Source organism: Ambystoma mexicanum, chromosome 5q (genome assembly GCF_040938575.1).
Source record: "Ambystoma mexicanum isolate Mex_15411 chromosome 5q, UKY_AmexF1_1, whole genome shotgun sequence".
Lineage (NCBI taxonomy): Eukaryota > Metazoa > Chordata > Amphibia > Caudata > Ambystomatidae > Ambystoma > Ambystoma mexicanum.
Window position 1 is genome coordinate 86159315 of NC_090933.1, and position 17615 is coordinate 86176929.

General features: G+C 45.8%; 1 protein-coding gene across 8 annotated transcripts in view; it reads right to left on the bottom strand.

The window, feature by feature from the left end:
* Positions 1–17615, bottom strand: part of PTPN3 (protein tyrosine phosphatase non-receptor type 3) — a 2254194-nt gene that overhangs the window by 774387 nt on the left and 1462192 nt on the right. For all 8 annotated transcript variants that reach the window (XM_069620560.1, XM_069620561.1, XM_069620557.1 and 5 more), the window contains one exon: positions 8336–8537. In XM_069620560.1, the coding sequence (XP_069476661.1) occupies positions 8336–8537 (202 nt within the window). The remainder of the gene's footprint in view (positions 1–8335; positions 8538–17615) is intronic.

Here is a 17615-nt window from a genome sequence, read left to right on the forward strand (position 1 = left end):
TTTTGGAAAAATTTGTATGCTTTTTACAAAGTGCTCCGGTCCCGTCCCACAGGACGGAGAGATGTCCCACAAGTATGGAGGAAAGGGGACGGGACGTAGGAGTATTATGTGCGGCCAGAAGTTCATCCAGTCAGGGATGTTTTGTGGGTTGTCGATACTCAATCCCCGCACTCAAGGAGCCTTTCAGCTTTGAATTGATACCACTCCCCCATATTATACCCTGTGTCGGAGACCTCATCACCATGCACATCAGTGTCCTTTACAAATCCTACACCACGCAGGTCCCTACCGGAAAATGCAAGAAACTACTCTTATGGTTGAATTAACATTAGTGCCCATGACACCACCCATTTGTCCCTGTCAAAAATATATGAAACCTTTAACAATAGACTTGCATAGCAAACAAGGCTAATAACTAGACTAACAACTAACAGCTAAGCCATTGCTTTTTCAGGGGATTACTTTAATAAATCTACTAGAATCGGGGTAGGTACCATCCATTGTTGAAGTCAACCATCCAACTGTTTTAAGGTCTGATTGAGTTACTCAAGCACCATTGCCACATCAACTCTCACAATCCTCTCTCTGGAGAAGAACCCCCAGTCGAAAATGACAATGATTCCCCAGATTCTGCCTCATGAGACGTCTATAGCGAAAGCAAATTTCTATGTATTTTTGGAGATTTTATCAATTCTATCCTTATTGTAACATTCGAATTGTACTCTGTATTTTGAATTGGTTTTTATGGAATGTAACGTGCATTTCCGAAAATACATGGGTAGCAAGTCCCACTTGATGATCTTGTTACCAGGAGTTAAAGCGAGCCAGGGACAACCATCTGCTGGCTTGCTGGTTGCCATTAAAAAAAAAACTCAATTCAGGTTGGAACCTTGGCCGTCTCCAAATAGGTTTGTGCAACTTGTCAGGCTGAGGACCCACGCGGGTGACCTGGCCCTCTTGATTCTATACTGGATTCATGCTGACATCTCTGATAAATTATTTTTATTTGAGGTTAGCCACATGTTAGACTTAATAGCTGATGATAGCTCTGTGCTCTCGACAATAATAGGAGATGATCTAAACATCTCTTGTGTACCTACTCCAACCAATCCTTCGACCTTTCCTGCGAATCAAGGGCTCGCCCTCATGGCTGAGAGACAATTCCTTATGTTGAATGGTACCCTTGAGTGGGACATCCCCAACAATTGACCTGGCGAAGAGCCAAACACTCTTCCATTATTGACTATGTCTTTGTCCATAGGAACATCTTCATGGATGTCGCAAGATTTTCTGTACTACAAAAGGCGCAAAGTGATCATAGTCTACTATATTCTACCTGAAACTGGCATATGCTCAACTCTATAATTCCATCTCATCCAGATCAATTGACATTAATAGGTGCAAGAAATCGCTTTAGATGGGCCAATAGAATGGTGTCTAATATAGCTGCTTCTTTAAATAAAACATCTAATTGCCTCCGTCAGACATAGCTGCCTCAGAAGGTCGATATGTAGCAGCAATGAGTGTGTTCAACCAATGCACTCCCTTCGGGCAAAAACCCTATAACAAGCATAAACATGCATTTGTGCGAATGTATTCATCTACCAAGTTTGCTAATTGCCGAAAATTAAAGATGTGCTACAATAACTGGTTAAAGAGCCACCGTTCTTACATTGCACAGCAAGATGGAGAATTAATGCTAGCTACTCAGCGCTCAAATATGGACTATGTTGATTCAGATAAAACTACTAAGTAAGTCAAGGGCGCTAGGACCTGATGGCCTTACCATTCGCATGCTAAAAGAACACCCTGAGGCATGGGCATCGGTACTTTTTATACTCTTCACGCAAGTTCTGCAGTCCAGACAAATCCCATCAACCTGGAAGAAGTCAATTATAATCCCCATATATAATCATGGCAATCGTGAAAATCCCAAAACTGATCGGCCTATTGCCCTTCTAGATATCCCAGGCAAGATTTTTGCCCATCTATTACTAAAAGACTTCAATCGTTGGGTGAGATTAAAAGCATTATCAGAAGGATTTCAGACAGGATTTGTGTCCGGAAAGGAAACCTCAGTGAACCTATTGGCTCTTTCGCTAATCACACACCATAGTAAACAGACGGGCCAGTCTATTTAGGCGGCCTTCATCGATATTAAAACCGCTTTAGATTCTGTTCTGCACGAACTGCGGTAAGCGAAAATGGAAGGGGCAGCATGCCCGGCACATATTCTAGCCTTGGTCCCACAATTCTATTCGGGTACTGCGAGAATCCTGAAGGTGTCTCCCTGTCTAGTCCCCGGGGATCTGTCATCCAGGTGGCCAGGACACATCCATCGCTTTTGGATCCAGTTCCTGGGGGTGGACCAGTGTTGGCGGACCACCTGGATGGGGTGGGGGCCTTGGGGAGTGGGAAATTAACGTGTGAGACGCAGTATCCCCCTTCTTTAAACACCTTTTCCCCATCCTACCATGTATGATATTCAAAACATTGCACCCCTCCCCTTTTCTGACACAAACACTTTCGCACAACACGAAAGAGAACGGACTAACACCAGAGCCGTTTACCTGTCATGTCCCAATACAACGGTCAGGCAAAGTCAAGCAATTGATCAGAATTGGCCAATTCCCTTCCCCAGAGGGATAAAAGGTGGAGCATGACAGCACACTACGAGCAAGACAGACTGCACGACATGAGAGCTAACTCAGCGCAGCAGTTCAAGAGAAGGAGAAAGACGGCGCGAGTCGAGAGGATACCAATGGGGGTGGGGGGAGTGACCTTGCCCTTATCGACAGAGACCCATGAAGCCTCAAGAGAAGGAATTGTAAGACTGCAAATAATAGCCAGCGTGTGTTGCAGCAGTTGTCAACGGTACCCCGGCGCCTTCTCCGCTGACAGCCCAGCCGAGGAGAAACGCATGGCCCAATGGTACCAGGCTTGACTCTACAGACAAGAAAGCAAAGCAGTTCATCACAGCCGGTGAGTCGATGGGAGAACCGATAAAGAAACCGAACTATGTTGAACAAAAGTAGCAAGTGGCTAATTGAACTTTGAATGAGCAAATAACTATTGATATAAGGAAAGGGGAAAGCCAGTATAACAGAATTAAACACCATGTGGCTGTTCACTTGAGAAACGCTAGGCGATTACACTACTGTTGAACTACAGTAACCAGAAGGCCTTAGGAAAAGGCGGAAGGGGGTCAAAGTGGTCATAAGGGGGTCTTGTCAAATCCTCCATACAGTTGAAAGTCTTTGACCGGCAGATGAATGGGAAACTAAGGGAAACTAATCCTACATGGTATAAGAAGTCCTGTGAACATTGTGTTGGCAAAAGTGAACCCTACAGAGGGATGCTAACAAGAGGGGGCGAAATCTGAAGTCCAATGAACATTGTGTTGACAGGAGTGAACCCTAAGGAGGGAAGTTGGCAACTGCAAAGGGTTCCGAAGGAGGGAGATCCAGGGGTAGAAAGTCATCACCCTAACTACCGTATGAAAGGAAATGTTTAATTGAGTTGTCGAGTACGACTGATGAGTCTGCGCTCAGAACAGGGGATCCCAGGGGCGAAGCCATATGAGGAACAGAACTTTTGTTTTTGTATGTTGAAACTATCAGGCCCTCTAAGGCAACAGACATTTAAAGAAGAGAGACTTTAACCATCTAAAAACCTGATAGCTGGAGCTGAACTGTTGGCTCGTGCTGGGGAAGCTCCAGTGTGTGCTCTGCGCAGGAGACCCCACCTGGTCCCATGCTTAAAACGTGGGGAAGGGAGACCCCTGGCAATAACATCCTGACTTATTATTTGTGAACACTTCTTTCTTTATCGTAAACCCTATACCACACTCTTTCTATAATTAGCTGTAAGGATTTGGCAATAGTTTGTTTTTATTTTAGTATAGGCCTTTTTACTTTGACAAGACGCCACAAGGACAGCCTTATTTTTCATTTGATGGTCAACACTTGCTCCCATCTTAGATTTAGGTTAGGCGTTTTTCCATTATACATTTACAGGTTAATAAACACTCTTGAACTGTGATCACTTGTGTCTGTCTTTACTGATGCCACCATGAGATCCTTACAGTACGTCCATTCAGATTCAAATCACTCAAGAAGGGATTTTGACTCAGCATATCCCAACACATAGGGGGCATAAGCAAGACTGTATTTTAGCCTCGGCTCTATTTAATTTCTTTATAACCGATATAGGAATAACTCTAAAAAATGTAATTTCAGACCCCCCGAAACTGGGCACACATGTAGTCCCATGACTCTTATATGCAGACGATTTGGTGCTTATGTCAAAAACCCCAAAAGGGCTGTAAAATGTGCTATCTGGTCTAGAAGCATATGCAGATTGGAATCAGCTCACCATAAACTTGAACAAGACCAACATACTATATTTTCCACCAGATCGTCTTCGACTAAGTGCTCCTTCAAGTGGCACCTGCACGGGTCTCCTCTCAGTGTAGCCGCTGAATACTGGTATTTGGGCATGAATAGAAACAATAGCCCTCAGGATCTCCCCCATCGGCTAGAACTGAAAAAGAAAGTCTTAACTGCTGTTTCCCAAACCTGAATCATCAACAAAAAGTATGGAACATTTTCATATGAACCTGTAATTATCTTCTTCAAACAAAATGTTGCTCCTATCATAATATATAGGGCTGAGACCAAGGCCAACCCATTTCAATGATACGGTATGAAATGGGTCTGCTGTCGCTAAATGCAATTTGCATGTGGAAAATGCTAAGCCTCTATAGGAAATGTGTTATGCCAACTGCACCAAATACATTGCCATCTGCTATATCCACATTCTTAGCATCTGGTGTTGACGAGTCCTCATCCACTTGGAAAGCTAAATCTATAACACTGATGGCGGAGGCTGATCTCTCGCTAAATTTACTTATAACGAATCCCAATCGGACCAAATTGAAACTGTGGTTATTTGATTGGCACCAAACATGTGACACCTGCGTGTAATATAAGCATGCGAAAACTGGACATTAAGACAAAATCCTTCAATCAATCTAAAAAGTATCTAATCATGTTCCCTGCGCTTAAATACAGAACCTTATTTCTTCGCTTCCGATTAAACTTGTTGCTAACAAGAGAAGTCCACGATATTGGAACTAAGATGACAGTAGGGGACTTGTGATATTGTGATGATGGCTCATAAATTGAAACGTTAAAACATCTATTGGTATGCTGCCCAGTCCTATTGCCTAAAATAATGTGTTTTCTGCATCATTTGTTTAAGGACTATCGCGTATTGATACCTGAAACTCGATACTGATCGTGGCCAACGAATAGCAGTCGCTCTGGCAGCTATGAAATATCTCAAGTCTTTCCAATTGGATTGAAGGTTTTAAGTTGACTGTTAAGTGAACATCAAGCAAGCTCTTTGAGGAGCTCCCTTCTATGTTGCAATGTAATAAGCTGCATAAAATGTTGATGCATTTATTGTCGAATGGGAAGCACTGTATGGCATGTATTAATTGTAATAATTTAAAGTTTTATTGAAAGGTGGATTTCTCTTTCAACCATACCAAATAAAAAAAGAAAACAAAAGGAAAATGATTCCTAACAAAGTAAGGAGTCCTCCTTCAGGTCCACTGTGAATAGACAGTCATCCTGAAAGTGGGCTGATCGAAACTGTGTGGGCATGATCTTGAATATTTTTCTTAAAGATAAATGTTGAGAATGGAGAGGCCCAGAACTATGCAAAAGACTCCCTGGTTCTTTTTGGCAGAATGAAATGCCTCAAGTAAAAATCTTGCTCTTTATCAAAGAGGAACATCCCGCTGGAGTCCTTAATTGTAAATGATATGTACTTCTTGGAAGAGGGAAAGGAAGTATGCATCCTGTTAAGAAAGCCATAGAATGGGGACACATTCTTGACCCATCACGTTCTTACCCCAAGCCATAAAGTCAAGGGTCGAATGTCGCTATGACAGAGCGTCAGAATGATAAATCCTAACAGAAATGCAAGGAAGGACTAAAATATGCATTTTTCAAGACGAGTACTGCAGACATCTGCATACTGTAGATAGGTATTGATACAGTCAGCGTGACAAACATATTTCAGTGGATGTGTGCTTGTGCTTCTGAAACGGACAAGCAATGTGACTGCTTAGAGAAGATTAGATCTAATAATAGCCTTTTCCCACGGAACAATACCAAATTCAAAGAATTACATTAAAGGTGGAGAAAAATCAACTGAACAAATCAGAGATCTGGGAATGTTAAAGTGGAAAAACAATGGGAAAATAACTGTATGACAGGACACTAAAGGCATTAAGAGTTTTTACCTATACGTGATGAATACATCTAATACTTAATGAATACACTATGGCTAAAGCAAAGAAAAAGCTATTAAAATATGGCTGGGCAGAAACCACTAACCAGCTAGGCACTTACACTATACAGAGAGTATGCGAAATTCAACACAAAAAGGGAGGAGATCTCTAAACATCTACTTCTTTTCCCATGGCCAAAAATGCGGGCTATGTACCTGCGTTTCCGAACCTATCAATTCCCTAATTTAGAAAGAACATTTAAGTGGGAAACGTCCCTGGGGAACCCGAGATATAGGTTTTGCAGAAAATATTCTGCCATGGAAACCATCAAACATCTGGTAACTAGCTGTCCAGCACTTGGGGAGGACAGAAAAAGACATGTTAGGATATTATCTGTGAGTGATGCCATGTGGATTAGCCTGATGGAGGGGGGTGGGGGGACAACGACCAAGTCTGATACTTGCATTATGTGGGTTCTTGGCTATACTATCAAAGAAAATTAAAGCGCTAAGAACAAATTCAAATACGCTCAACTTAACGGACGATCTATCGTGATGATTTTAGTGAAGAACATTTTAACAATGAAAATTGATTTAAATTATGTAAAATGATTTATTTATATCACGATATGTAAAATGATTAAATGTATTTCTTTTTTCTTCTTTTCTATGTTATAAGTGAAAGGTTTTTACACTTGTTGTTTGAACCAAAACACTGATAAATAAATAAAAGGAATAAATATTCAGTATATGAATTATCACAACATTTGCTGAATACCTTTAATTAGGATATAAGATACAAACTGGTAGAAATCCATGGCATTTCATGTTTTTCCTATTGAAAACTCAAAAGGCTCTTGGGTAGAATCAATGCTGCCAAAGAAAGTACGAAAACTGTCATTCTAGATGGACACACAGGTCCTGTCGTGCTGCTACTTGCGTCACATCTGAGTAACAATATTGTTTGCCTAAAAATCTTTGCCAAGTGTCATGTTACAGGGCAGGACCATTTTTGAAAATCATTTCCTTTGAAAAACATTTTCATTTTAAACATAATCAACAGTTTCTTGATAAGGAGAATATTTACCCATTATTGTTCTTAAAATGTAACACTTCAAACAAAAATTGTGTTAATCACAAAACCTACATTTTTATAGCCAACGTTTACCAAACAATGCTGTTTAAAACAGTCAGCCACCAAGAATAGTGCAAAAATGGGGTACTATGCAACAAACACCAATACCGGACATACATTTAATTTTGACTTTAACATTGCAGATGACCAACATAGCAAAGATTATGGTGTGAGAAATATGTTTCAAAACATTAAGTGTAGATTCTGTATGTGTCAGCCACATACTGAAAAATTAAAAGGTACAACCAGATAATTTGCAATGAGTGGAACAGCTGTATAGTTGCATACCAGAAACAACCAAGACATATCAGAGATCACCTAGTGCTTTATTATTTAATCCACATCCGTGTATATAGTGCTTTATTATTTAATCCACATCCCTTTATATCTACATATGAGGTTTTGACACCTTTCAACCCACCTTTCAATAAGTTTTCTGTTTGTTCAACTGTAAAACGTGTGAAATCTTCTGCTGTACATAACTGGCTTTGACGAGTCTGCATGTACATGAGCTTTAGATATGGAACATGTTGCGGATACTCTGTGGTTGAAGAATTTACTGATGAGCCGTGCGATTAAACCGAAGCAAATTTTCAACAAGTTCTAATTTCACATAGGTCCGACCTGCGTTAACTCCTTGGAATACATATACATATTTTAAAATGTTTCTTTAAAGATCTTCAGAAGGTTTTCTTAAGTGGCAACCTCAAAGAGGTGTGTGTTACGCTCTCCTTTTCTTATGTCCATCTTTTATGGTGAGATTAGAAAAGGAGTGCTAATTTATTATGCAATAAAATCATCTCTTCTCAACATGTATGTGATCATATTACTATCCATCTTACAATTAATCACAATGAAGGACAATGCAGGAAGCCATTAGGAGCCTTTACAAGAACGTACCTTTTCAAAGTAGTACATACTTGAATCTTCTGTGAGGCTCCCTTTTTTAACGTTGTCATAGGTCTCTAAGAATTGTTTATCTACTCCGTCCAGCGGGTGAGACCCAGAAGAGAGGTTTCGCACTCCATTTGGAGAATGCGATAAGGAGCTTGTCTGCGAGCGGGTTTGACATCTCTCTATTGGGCTGTGTTCTAACCCATGCCTTAAGTAAAATAAACACAAAAAGATGAAATATGTTAACACTTACCTGCACAAACACACGCTATACAGTATGCTTTTTGTGACATACACTGAATGCCCAATAGACTAAAGTAGAAATGTTTGTGTAACATTTTGCTGGATTTTCAATTTGAATATAAAATTTCCACAGACTTATCACACATCCCCATATTCTTATTTTAAATGTGGTTTTTATTGAAATATTTATATATTGAAACAGTAACCAACCCCACTCTGAATACAACCCACCCCCCTTGATCCTCCTAGAAACCCCTTCCCCAAAACCCTGGGTCGCTGCAATGCATATAGTTCGTAGTTGTTCGAGAGTCAACCGCCGGGCCATTGTCTATAGAACATCCAGAATTCGGATTCTTTGGGGGCACCATTGTTCACGGAATTCTTTGTGCAAAAAGTCTAATATCACATCCCAGTCATCCTCAAATTTAGCGTAATCACCTTGAATGGTACAGGTAACCCATTCTAGTGTTGTACAGTGCCAGAGTTTTGCTACCCATTCTTGCTCGGCGGGGATCGTTGCCGGTTTCCATTTTTGCGCCATTAGAGATGTGGTCACCACACTCGGAACCATGTAGGCCTTCTGGGATTTGGTCATGAGTGTGTCCAGAACATCGCCCAGCCCCAGTAGGGCCACCCCGCACTCCCTTCGAATCTGAAAGCCAAAGATAGCTTTCATTGACCCATTAGCTGCCTCCAAGAAAGGTTTCAATATTGGACAGGTCCACAGACATGAGGCCATGTGCCTACCTCCTTGCAGCTCCTCCAGAATATCTGGGGCGCAGAGGGGTAGATATTATTCAGTTTCTCCGGGGTTCTATGCCACTGAACCAACATCCTAATCCACATTTCCCAGATCTGAATCCCCCTCATTAGCTTAGGGATCCTCTGCCACACTTCCCACTATTGTTCCTCAGAAATTGGGAGGGGCAGTACGTCTGCCCATTGATTCATGTAGGTCCATTGAGACTGGTGTGGTGTCATGATCTCTGCTTCCAAAAGGTCAGGGTTTTCCCAACTCCCTTGGAAGCAGATCCATAACCGAGGTTCCGAGTGCCAACCAGTCCCAATTGGGACCTTTTGGACCCAGTCCTGGCGCCAGTGGCACCAGGCTCATAAATATGCCCAGTCCCAGCGCTGGAAGCGCCGGGCTCATAATGCTTGGGTGGACTTACCTGCAGCAGACCATGCTGCTTACTTGCCTGCCAGTTGAGTCTCTGATCCTCTTCTGTTTGGAACTACTTTTCCTGTTGGGTGGGGCAGGAGCCACTCCCTAGATTCAGAACACTGGAACTCTTCTGGAAAGCAGGAACTCTTTTCTTACCTAGGCGTGGCTGTGGAAGGAGACACCTAAGCACTACAGGAGGCTATTTAAACCACACCCGATGGATGAATCTTGCTTTGCGTTATTCTGCATCCTCAGCAGCAGAACGCTCATCGTGTCTTCTGCATCTGATCCTGGGCCTAAGGAAAAAGGCTTACCATCCTGAATCCAGTCTTCAGCAACACCTATAAAGACAAGAAAGAACAGGTTAGCATTACGGTCTTCAGTGACAGCTCTTCACTTACCTGGTCCATCGGCTGTCACCAACGCCTCGCGCTGCATTCCGGCATCTGAAAGACAAAAGCTTACCAACTCTTCGCACGCTCCGGAGGCCTTCGGCGCTGCATCCCGCATCTGAAAGACAAAACAAGGTGCGTTTAAAGACATTGGGGAACTTTAATACTCACGTGCCATTACTCCTTTCCACATCTAACCCAGTGGGTATTCCGGCACCCTGCAGCCGCCCCGAACTTGTACCTGCAAAATAAAAAGACAGTTAGAGCGCATCGTGAAGCAGGCAACAAGCGCTTACTTACGTGCTTCCAGGCGCTTCTATTCATCACACGGGTTCCATCTTCAACTCAGTTCAGCCCGCCATCCGCCATCGCCGGAACCCTGCAAAACAAGAGACATCATTACTAAAGACTTTAAAGACATTAGAATTACTCGAAACTTACCGTTCGTGCAGTAAACGACGGACAGCAGTCCTCTGAAGTCAAGAGGCCTGCTCCCCTTATCCAGTGAAGAAACTGGTTACAGCACCCTGCCTCGAGGCAGATGGAGAGCACGGCGTTCACTTACCTAAGACATCTTACCCTTCGAGCCAGACATACAGTGCACAGAGGTCCAGCCCAAAGAGCCAGCCGTGGGTTACACATCACCTTTGAAGATACGGTATACGCCCAGTCAAGACTGGCGCCTCTACGGGAATCAGGTGAGCGTTACATGTGGAGAGCAGTTTGCATAACTTGCTTATCATTTGGCAGTCTCCCATCAAGTTCATCAACAGGTATTTTTCCAGTGGGGTAAGCTCCCTTTTTATAGCTTCTTTCATGCCCGGGGCTATCAATCAATGTCTCAATTGGGAGTATGTAAGCCTATCCTCCTCCCGCATGCCCAGAGATTGTTTGCATAAGTGGAAAGACTTGACTACTTGCCCGTCCATCATATCCCCTGCTTGCAGGCAGCCGGCATCTTCCCACCGGCGAACGCCCCCTTCTCCAACCCTGGGGTGAATTGTGAGTTTCGAAATAAAGGTGTGAACGGGGACGGGTAAGATGTAATGCCTGCTCTCTTAACCGCTGCGTTCCATGTATTGCCCATTAGGGGTGTTATCTGGCTTCTGTACATGTTGGGTGGTCTATCTGCTTTTGGGTACCACAGAACTTCATCAAGGAGCTTACTCACCACCACCCTTATCTATCCTTCGCCAGATCTTGTCCTGGTCCCCTAAGAACCACTCTCAGATTACCCTTAACTGGGCCGCTCGGTAGTACGTCTGGAAGTTGGGGACACCCATTCTGCCCATTCCTACTGGGGCTGTCGAGGCTTTCCACGCCACCTGGTGCCTTTTTCCCTGCCAAATAAAATGTCCCACGATTTTGTTCAGGGATTTAAAGAATGTTTGTGGTATCGCCGGGGGGTGGGGAAGGCTGGGGAACGCTTGGAAGTAATATAGAACTCTTGAAGTATTACTTTGATAATGTTAATCTGACCCATCCATGACACGTAAGAGGGCCCCGCTTTCCAAGCAATATCTTTATTGATTCTATTAGGTGGGGGAAGTTTGCTTGGTACATACCGGCTCGGCGGTTAGTTAGCGCCACCCCTAGATATCGTAGAAGGCCCTTTGTTCTCCCAAAATGATCTGCAACTGGGAAGTCGGGGGCTGTGGGCCCATCTCCTTGTAGGATCATCAGTTCAGATTATTGGTTGTTGATTTTGAGACCTGCTACTTTTCCGGATTACCCCAGAAGAGACGCAAGCCCTGAGATCGAAGAGCTCAACTCGGTCAGTGTCACTAAAAGGTTGTCCGCGAAGGCCATTACCTTGTGGTCTTCCCCTCCAAAGGTGACACCCTTCATCCCGGTCTCCCTTCGGACCTTTATTAGTACAGGTTCTAAATAAATTGCATACAATATCAGGGACATGGGGCTGCCCTGTTTGGTGCCCCTAGATATATGTATCGCCTTGGAGATATGCCAGTTGATAGCTAGTCCTTATGAGTGGAGAGTTGTAATTGGCTTTGACCAGGCGGAGGAAACCCAGGCCGAACCCCCATGGCCTCCATAGAGAGGAACAGGAACGACCACTCTACTCGGTCGAAGGCCTTCTCGGCGTCCAGGGCCAGCACCCCCGCCAACAAGCCAACCTTGCTTATTTTTTTCTATCAAGTGACACACTCGCCTTATATTGTCGAACGTTTGTCTGCCCCTGATGAAGCCTGCTTGGTCGTGGTGAAGGAGGCCTGGGACTATTTTGTCCAGCCTAGAGGTCAGGATTTTGGTAAGGATCTTAGCATCCAAATTTATCAGTGCGATCAGGCAGTATGAGCTGCACTGGGTTTTATACTTATTGGGCTTGGGGAAAAGAAATCACCTTCTCCTCTTCCATGGAACGGCAGATTTGCCCTGCAGTGGAGAAGGAGTGAAAGAGGGCCGTCATTGCTGGGGCCAGTATATCTTGGAAGGCTTTGCAAAACGTTGCAGGGAAGCTGTCAGGACCAGGGGCTTTATTCGAAGGTAGAGATCAGATTGCCGCCCTGACTTCATCCTCTATGATTCCACTCTCCAGGGCTTCTCTTTGGCTTTGGTCAAGCTTTTGCAGCTGACATGATCTCAGGAAGGCCTCCTGGAGCACCTTATCAGGGGTCTCAGAGGAGTAGAGATTTGTGTAGTATTCCGTAAACGCCTGGAGGATCTCCTCCGAGGCTGTGGCAATGGAGCCCTTGGGAGTCTGGATGCAGAGAATCGTCCTAGCCGCCTCCTTTTTTCTTACCAGTCGAGTCAGGAGTTGGTTGGCCTTAATAGCCTGTATCTCAGCAATAAGAGGGACTTCTCCGCCTGTTTGTCTGGAGTATGCTAATTTGGCCTTTGATGTGTCTACACTCCTTTCTAATTGCAACCCCCTTATCAGTTTCCATTCTTCCCATCACCTGTTTTGCATGTCGTTCTAAGTCTTCTTGTAGGGCTCTCTCTCCTGTTTAGAACGCAGCGCTTGCTTTGCGATTAGTTCCCTCGGCATGGTTGTCTTAAAGGCATCTCACACTACCTGGTCCTTCTGGGCTGGGGTCCTATTTTTCTCGAAGAATTTGTATATGGGATCCCGTATCTCGTTACAGATGACCGTGTCCCTCAACAGGTGGCGGGCAACCGCCACCACCAGAGCCCCGGACCAGCCAACTTCCCAACTGAATTCCAAAAGCAGGGGGGGGCGTGATCCGATAAGGCTATGGGTCCCAGTTTCATGTTCTGAATCTGACCAAGAAGTGTGATGGAGATCGAGGCATAGCCAATTCTCAAAAAGCTTTTGGTGCACATGGGAATAGAAGGTGTACCCCTTGGCGCCTCCCCCCTGTGTTTGTCGCCAGGCATTGACCAGGGTGCGCCCGTCCAAACTGGCCCATAGATTCTGGAACGGTCCTCTAGCCGCGGGTGTCCCGCCCACACTTCTGCCCTCACCTAGGTACCAAGCCAGGTTAAAATCCCCCACTAAAATAAGCTGCCCTACTGAGTATTATTGGGCTATCTTTGCCGCTACCTCCTGCAAGAGACCATCCTGGCCTGAGTTGGGGGCTTACACAGTTGCAATTGTGGGTAACTTACCCACCCCCCCATCTTAGAAGGGCAAAGAGATATCTGCCTTCCTTGTCTACCTTCATCCCTTCAATCCTTAGGGCAGCAAGATCTCTGAATGCTATAAGGACTCTTGGTACTTTACCCTTGTTGTTCACCTATAGTAAATGGGGATTACCCTTTAGCCTCAGTTTATCACTATCTTTCTGATGGATGTGGGTCTCTTGGAGGGCCACTATTTCAGGTTTTGCTTCTTGCAGGAAATTCCCCCCACCCGGCTAAACTCGGTTCCACTCCCCCCGCCCTCATGTTCTCAGCCATGGGTGCAGAGTTTCGTTCAATACCCGGAGAACAAAAATGCAGGTTGGGCGATTCCTATGCCTTCCCCTGGTTCCAAGTACCATAACCATCTCTCCCTCCCATGCGCTCCCACTTTGTCTGGGATTCTCCCCTAGCTAAGTAGTTATCTCCTCTCTGGGTCTCCCCGTACCTCTATGTGGTCTTGGGCATGTCTTTGATTTCGGGAACTTTCAGGTAGGAGATTTTGGCCGCTGACCCTCTGGACCCTGCAGGGTTTTTCGTTTGGATTTGGTCTCCCCTACTTTCCTCCATTCCCACGGCTTTTCTTGGAGCCTTTTGTGGACCGGCCTCATGGCACGCCCTCCGCGGGTCTCTCCCCCTTCATCCTCAATGTTCAGAATCTTGAGCCCTTTCTCTAGTGTGGTGATGCAGTGTTGCTGACCCTTCCACGTGAAGACCATCCCGAATGGGAAGGTCCATCTGTATCAGATCTGGGCATGAGACAGGGCCTTTGTCACTGGTCTCATTTGCCTTCTTTTTGCCAGTGTAGTTTTGGCCAGGTCTTGGAAGAGCTGGATCTCCATGCCTTTGACCTTTATGGGGGCCCCTTTCCTTGCTGCATGTAGTATCGCTTCTTTCTGGTCGTATCTTTGCAGTGCCATTACCACTTCCCTTGGTCTGGACCCCGGCTCAGATCTTACTGGACCAACGCGATGGATTCTGTCAATGGGGATCTCTCCACCTGCCTCTATGTCCAAGAGGTCTTTGAATATTGCAGCATTGTTTCACGGAGGTCGTGGTGGTTTACATTTTCCGGAAGTCCCTTAACCCTCATGTTCTCCCTTCGCGCGCGATTCTCCAGATCCTCAGTTTGGAGCTCAAGATTGTGAGTTGCTACAGCTAGTTGGTTCGCCAGATCATCTATCTTGCACGTGTCGTCGGTGAGTTCCTGGATGGCGTTTTCGGCAGTGTCAAGGCGGTCCCCAATTTGGCTTTTAATTTCCTGCAAAGATTAGGCCAGATCCTTTCGTATTCGGCTCAATTGTGTTTGCAATGTGTCTGTCATTTGGTCACTGAAGACTTTCAAGCATTGTTGCAGGATGTCACTCATGACCAACTGGCCTTGTGTTTGCTCTGGGGACTCCTCCATTCCTGGGTGGTCCATTGCCTCCCGTTCTTCTTCCGCTGAGTTCTCCCCGTCTTTCCACCAAAGTTTATGGAGGGCTCCTTTTTTTTTACCAGTTTGGTGAGTTGAGCTCCTTGGGCTTATTCCGTGACATAACTAGGGTCAGTCGGTACGATTCAAGGCTTGTTGTCAAGTTCGGGGTACCTTTGGTGATCTCTGGGCCCTGGTTCGCTATGCCTCTGAAGGGGGAGTGGGCTCTCCTTTCTTGCTCTGAGTCTACTGGTCACAGGGCATTCGTGCTGCAGATTACTCATTGGAATTGTGTTGTAGTAGGGTTAGCTTGCGCTGTGCCCAGGGAGTGAGCCACTGTCTTCCAAGTTTGTAAGATTGCAGGTGCGTTGGTGTTCAGCCGGTTGCCCCCAAGGCAGCTTGCACCCAGGCTGTGTTGGTACCCTGCTTTCGCACTCTGCTTCTGGGATCCCTTGGGGGACAAAGCGGCGTCGCTGCACACTTTTAACGTCAGAATGTCCACAGGTGAGTGCATTTGGGGGACGCTACTTGCTTGTAGTATGGGGCGGGTTCGTTGTCTGACCGTGCCGGGGGTGCCCTCTTCCTGTGGTCCGGACCCCTGTTGGGCTTCAAGCTGGGTGGTTGAGGCTGGGGGCTTAGCCCTATGGGGCCCTGGTCCCCACGGGGGGCTCTGCGGCGTTGCCGCTCACTTGGGCGCCAACGTGACCAGAGGTTGTTGGCATGAGCCTTTGGGGGTATGTTGCTTGCTGTAGTATGGTGTCAGGGGGGCGTCGATTGACCGTGCCGGGGTTTCCCTGTTGCCCCGGAGTTCCCGTCCACTGTTGGACCATTGGGCTTCAGTCTGGGTGTTTGAAATTAGGAGTTAGCCTTCCCCTAAGTGGCCTGAGTGCCCAGTGCCTCCTGATTGGTACTCACCCCTCACCTCCTGTGCTTCCTCCAATGTCAAGTTCTTAATGGTCCCCGGAGGCCAGGCCGTGGTCCGCCTACCAGGTCTCACAGGTCTCGGAGTGCTCACTGCTTCACTGCTGCTCCAGCCTGAGGGCACCCACCAGCAGGCGCTGTGATGTATTGCGTGTGGTTCCTCCTTAGGGTGTCCCCCCCCGCTCCGTAGGTCTCCCCGTTTCGGCGCGCTGCTGCTTAGTATGAGAGCTGGATGTGCGCCTTGGAGGAACGGGCAGTGGTGATGGTTAGCGGTTGTCAGGTGAGAAGGGGCAGAGCGGCCCGAATCCCCCCGTCGGGCAAAATGTGCCGGGACTCTTTCCCTCTGTGTTCGCAGCGGTCTCCTGGGGACACTTTGATTCTGGGGTGGGTGGCCCACTCCCTCGATTACTTGATTATCCCCTATGTCTGGGGGTGTCAGGTACTTCGGAGGTGTGTCTTCACGTCCCCTCCAGCCTGATGAAACGGAGCACCTCCGAGAGCCCGTTGGGAATCTTTCGCTATCTCGTAACCCCTTTTGGAGGGCAATAGCTTTCAGCTGGTCCCCTCCTGGCTCATCCTTTAGTATGCACTCGTCCCAACCTGGTGGTGAGCTAGACTGTCTCTGCCCCTGGCGCCGCAAGCCTCTCTCCTCCGGGACGCTGTTTTGCCTGCGTGCCCTTTATCTTTGGCTACCGATTCCAATCGGGGGAAGCTGATCTTATTCCTACAGCTTTGCCGCCTTAATCCGGGGGGAGTCTCTCTGCTTATTGCGCCTTATTACGGGAGCGCTGGGTGGGAGCGTGTCCCTGACAGTGGTGCAGCTTCGGCGGCCATCTTGGAATCACATCCCTTTATTTTAAACTGCTATTGATAAAGTAAAGGACTTAGACCGCAATTAATTTCTTAAATCTTTATCCCCCATCACTACCGGTTGAATGCAAGTCCATGCATTCAAGTTTTCCAAGTAGTTACAGAACCCCATAATAAGTTAGGGTTCATAATCCGTAAATTTCTGCGGTGGGTGATGTGGTGGGCCAGAAGGAGGGCACAGACAGATTTTCCATCTCACTTATTTTTGATTTATATATTTATAACGCGCCGAAGCTCGCAAGAATCAGGGCGCAATGACCTTTATTAATTTATATGTGAAAACTCCGGTCTTTGCCTATACCAAGGGTGTTCCCTAGCTAACACAACTAAGGTGCCTGTCCGTCGTCAGTGAAAGTCCAAAACAATATCTGTCTGCTGTCCAAACTACCCTGACCTAACCCAACCATTATTAAAACAAAATAAATACAAGAACATGACTCCCTTCTCTTGTGGATAGGTTCTTGCACCAAGTTCATTTCAATAAACAATCTTTCGATAGTTCTGGGCAATTACTTTGATTAAATCATTCAGTCCTGATTTAGCCTCTTCAACGTCTCCAACATATTTTCCCCTTGTTTAATCTTCCTTCTAATCCCTCTTGTCTTGTTCTTTTTATATGTGTTCCTTTCCTTTTTTCTTCTTTCACTTTTAGCCTTACATCTTGTCTGAAACAAACCTCAT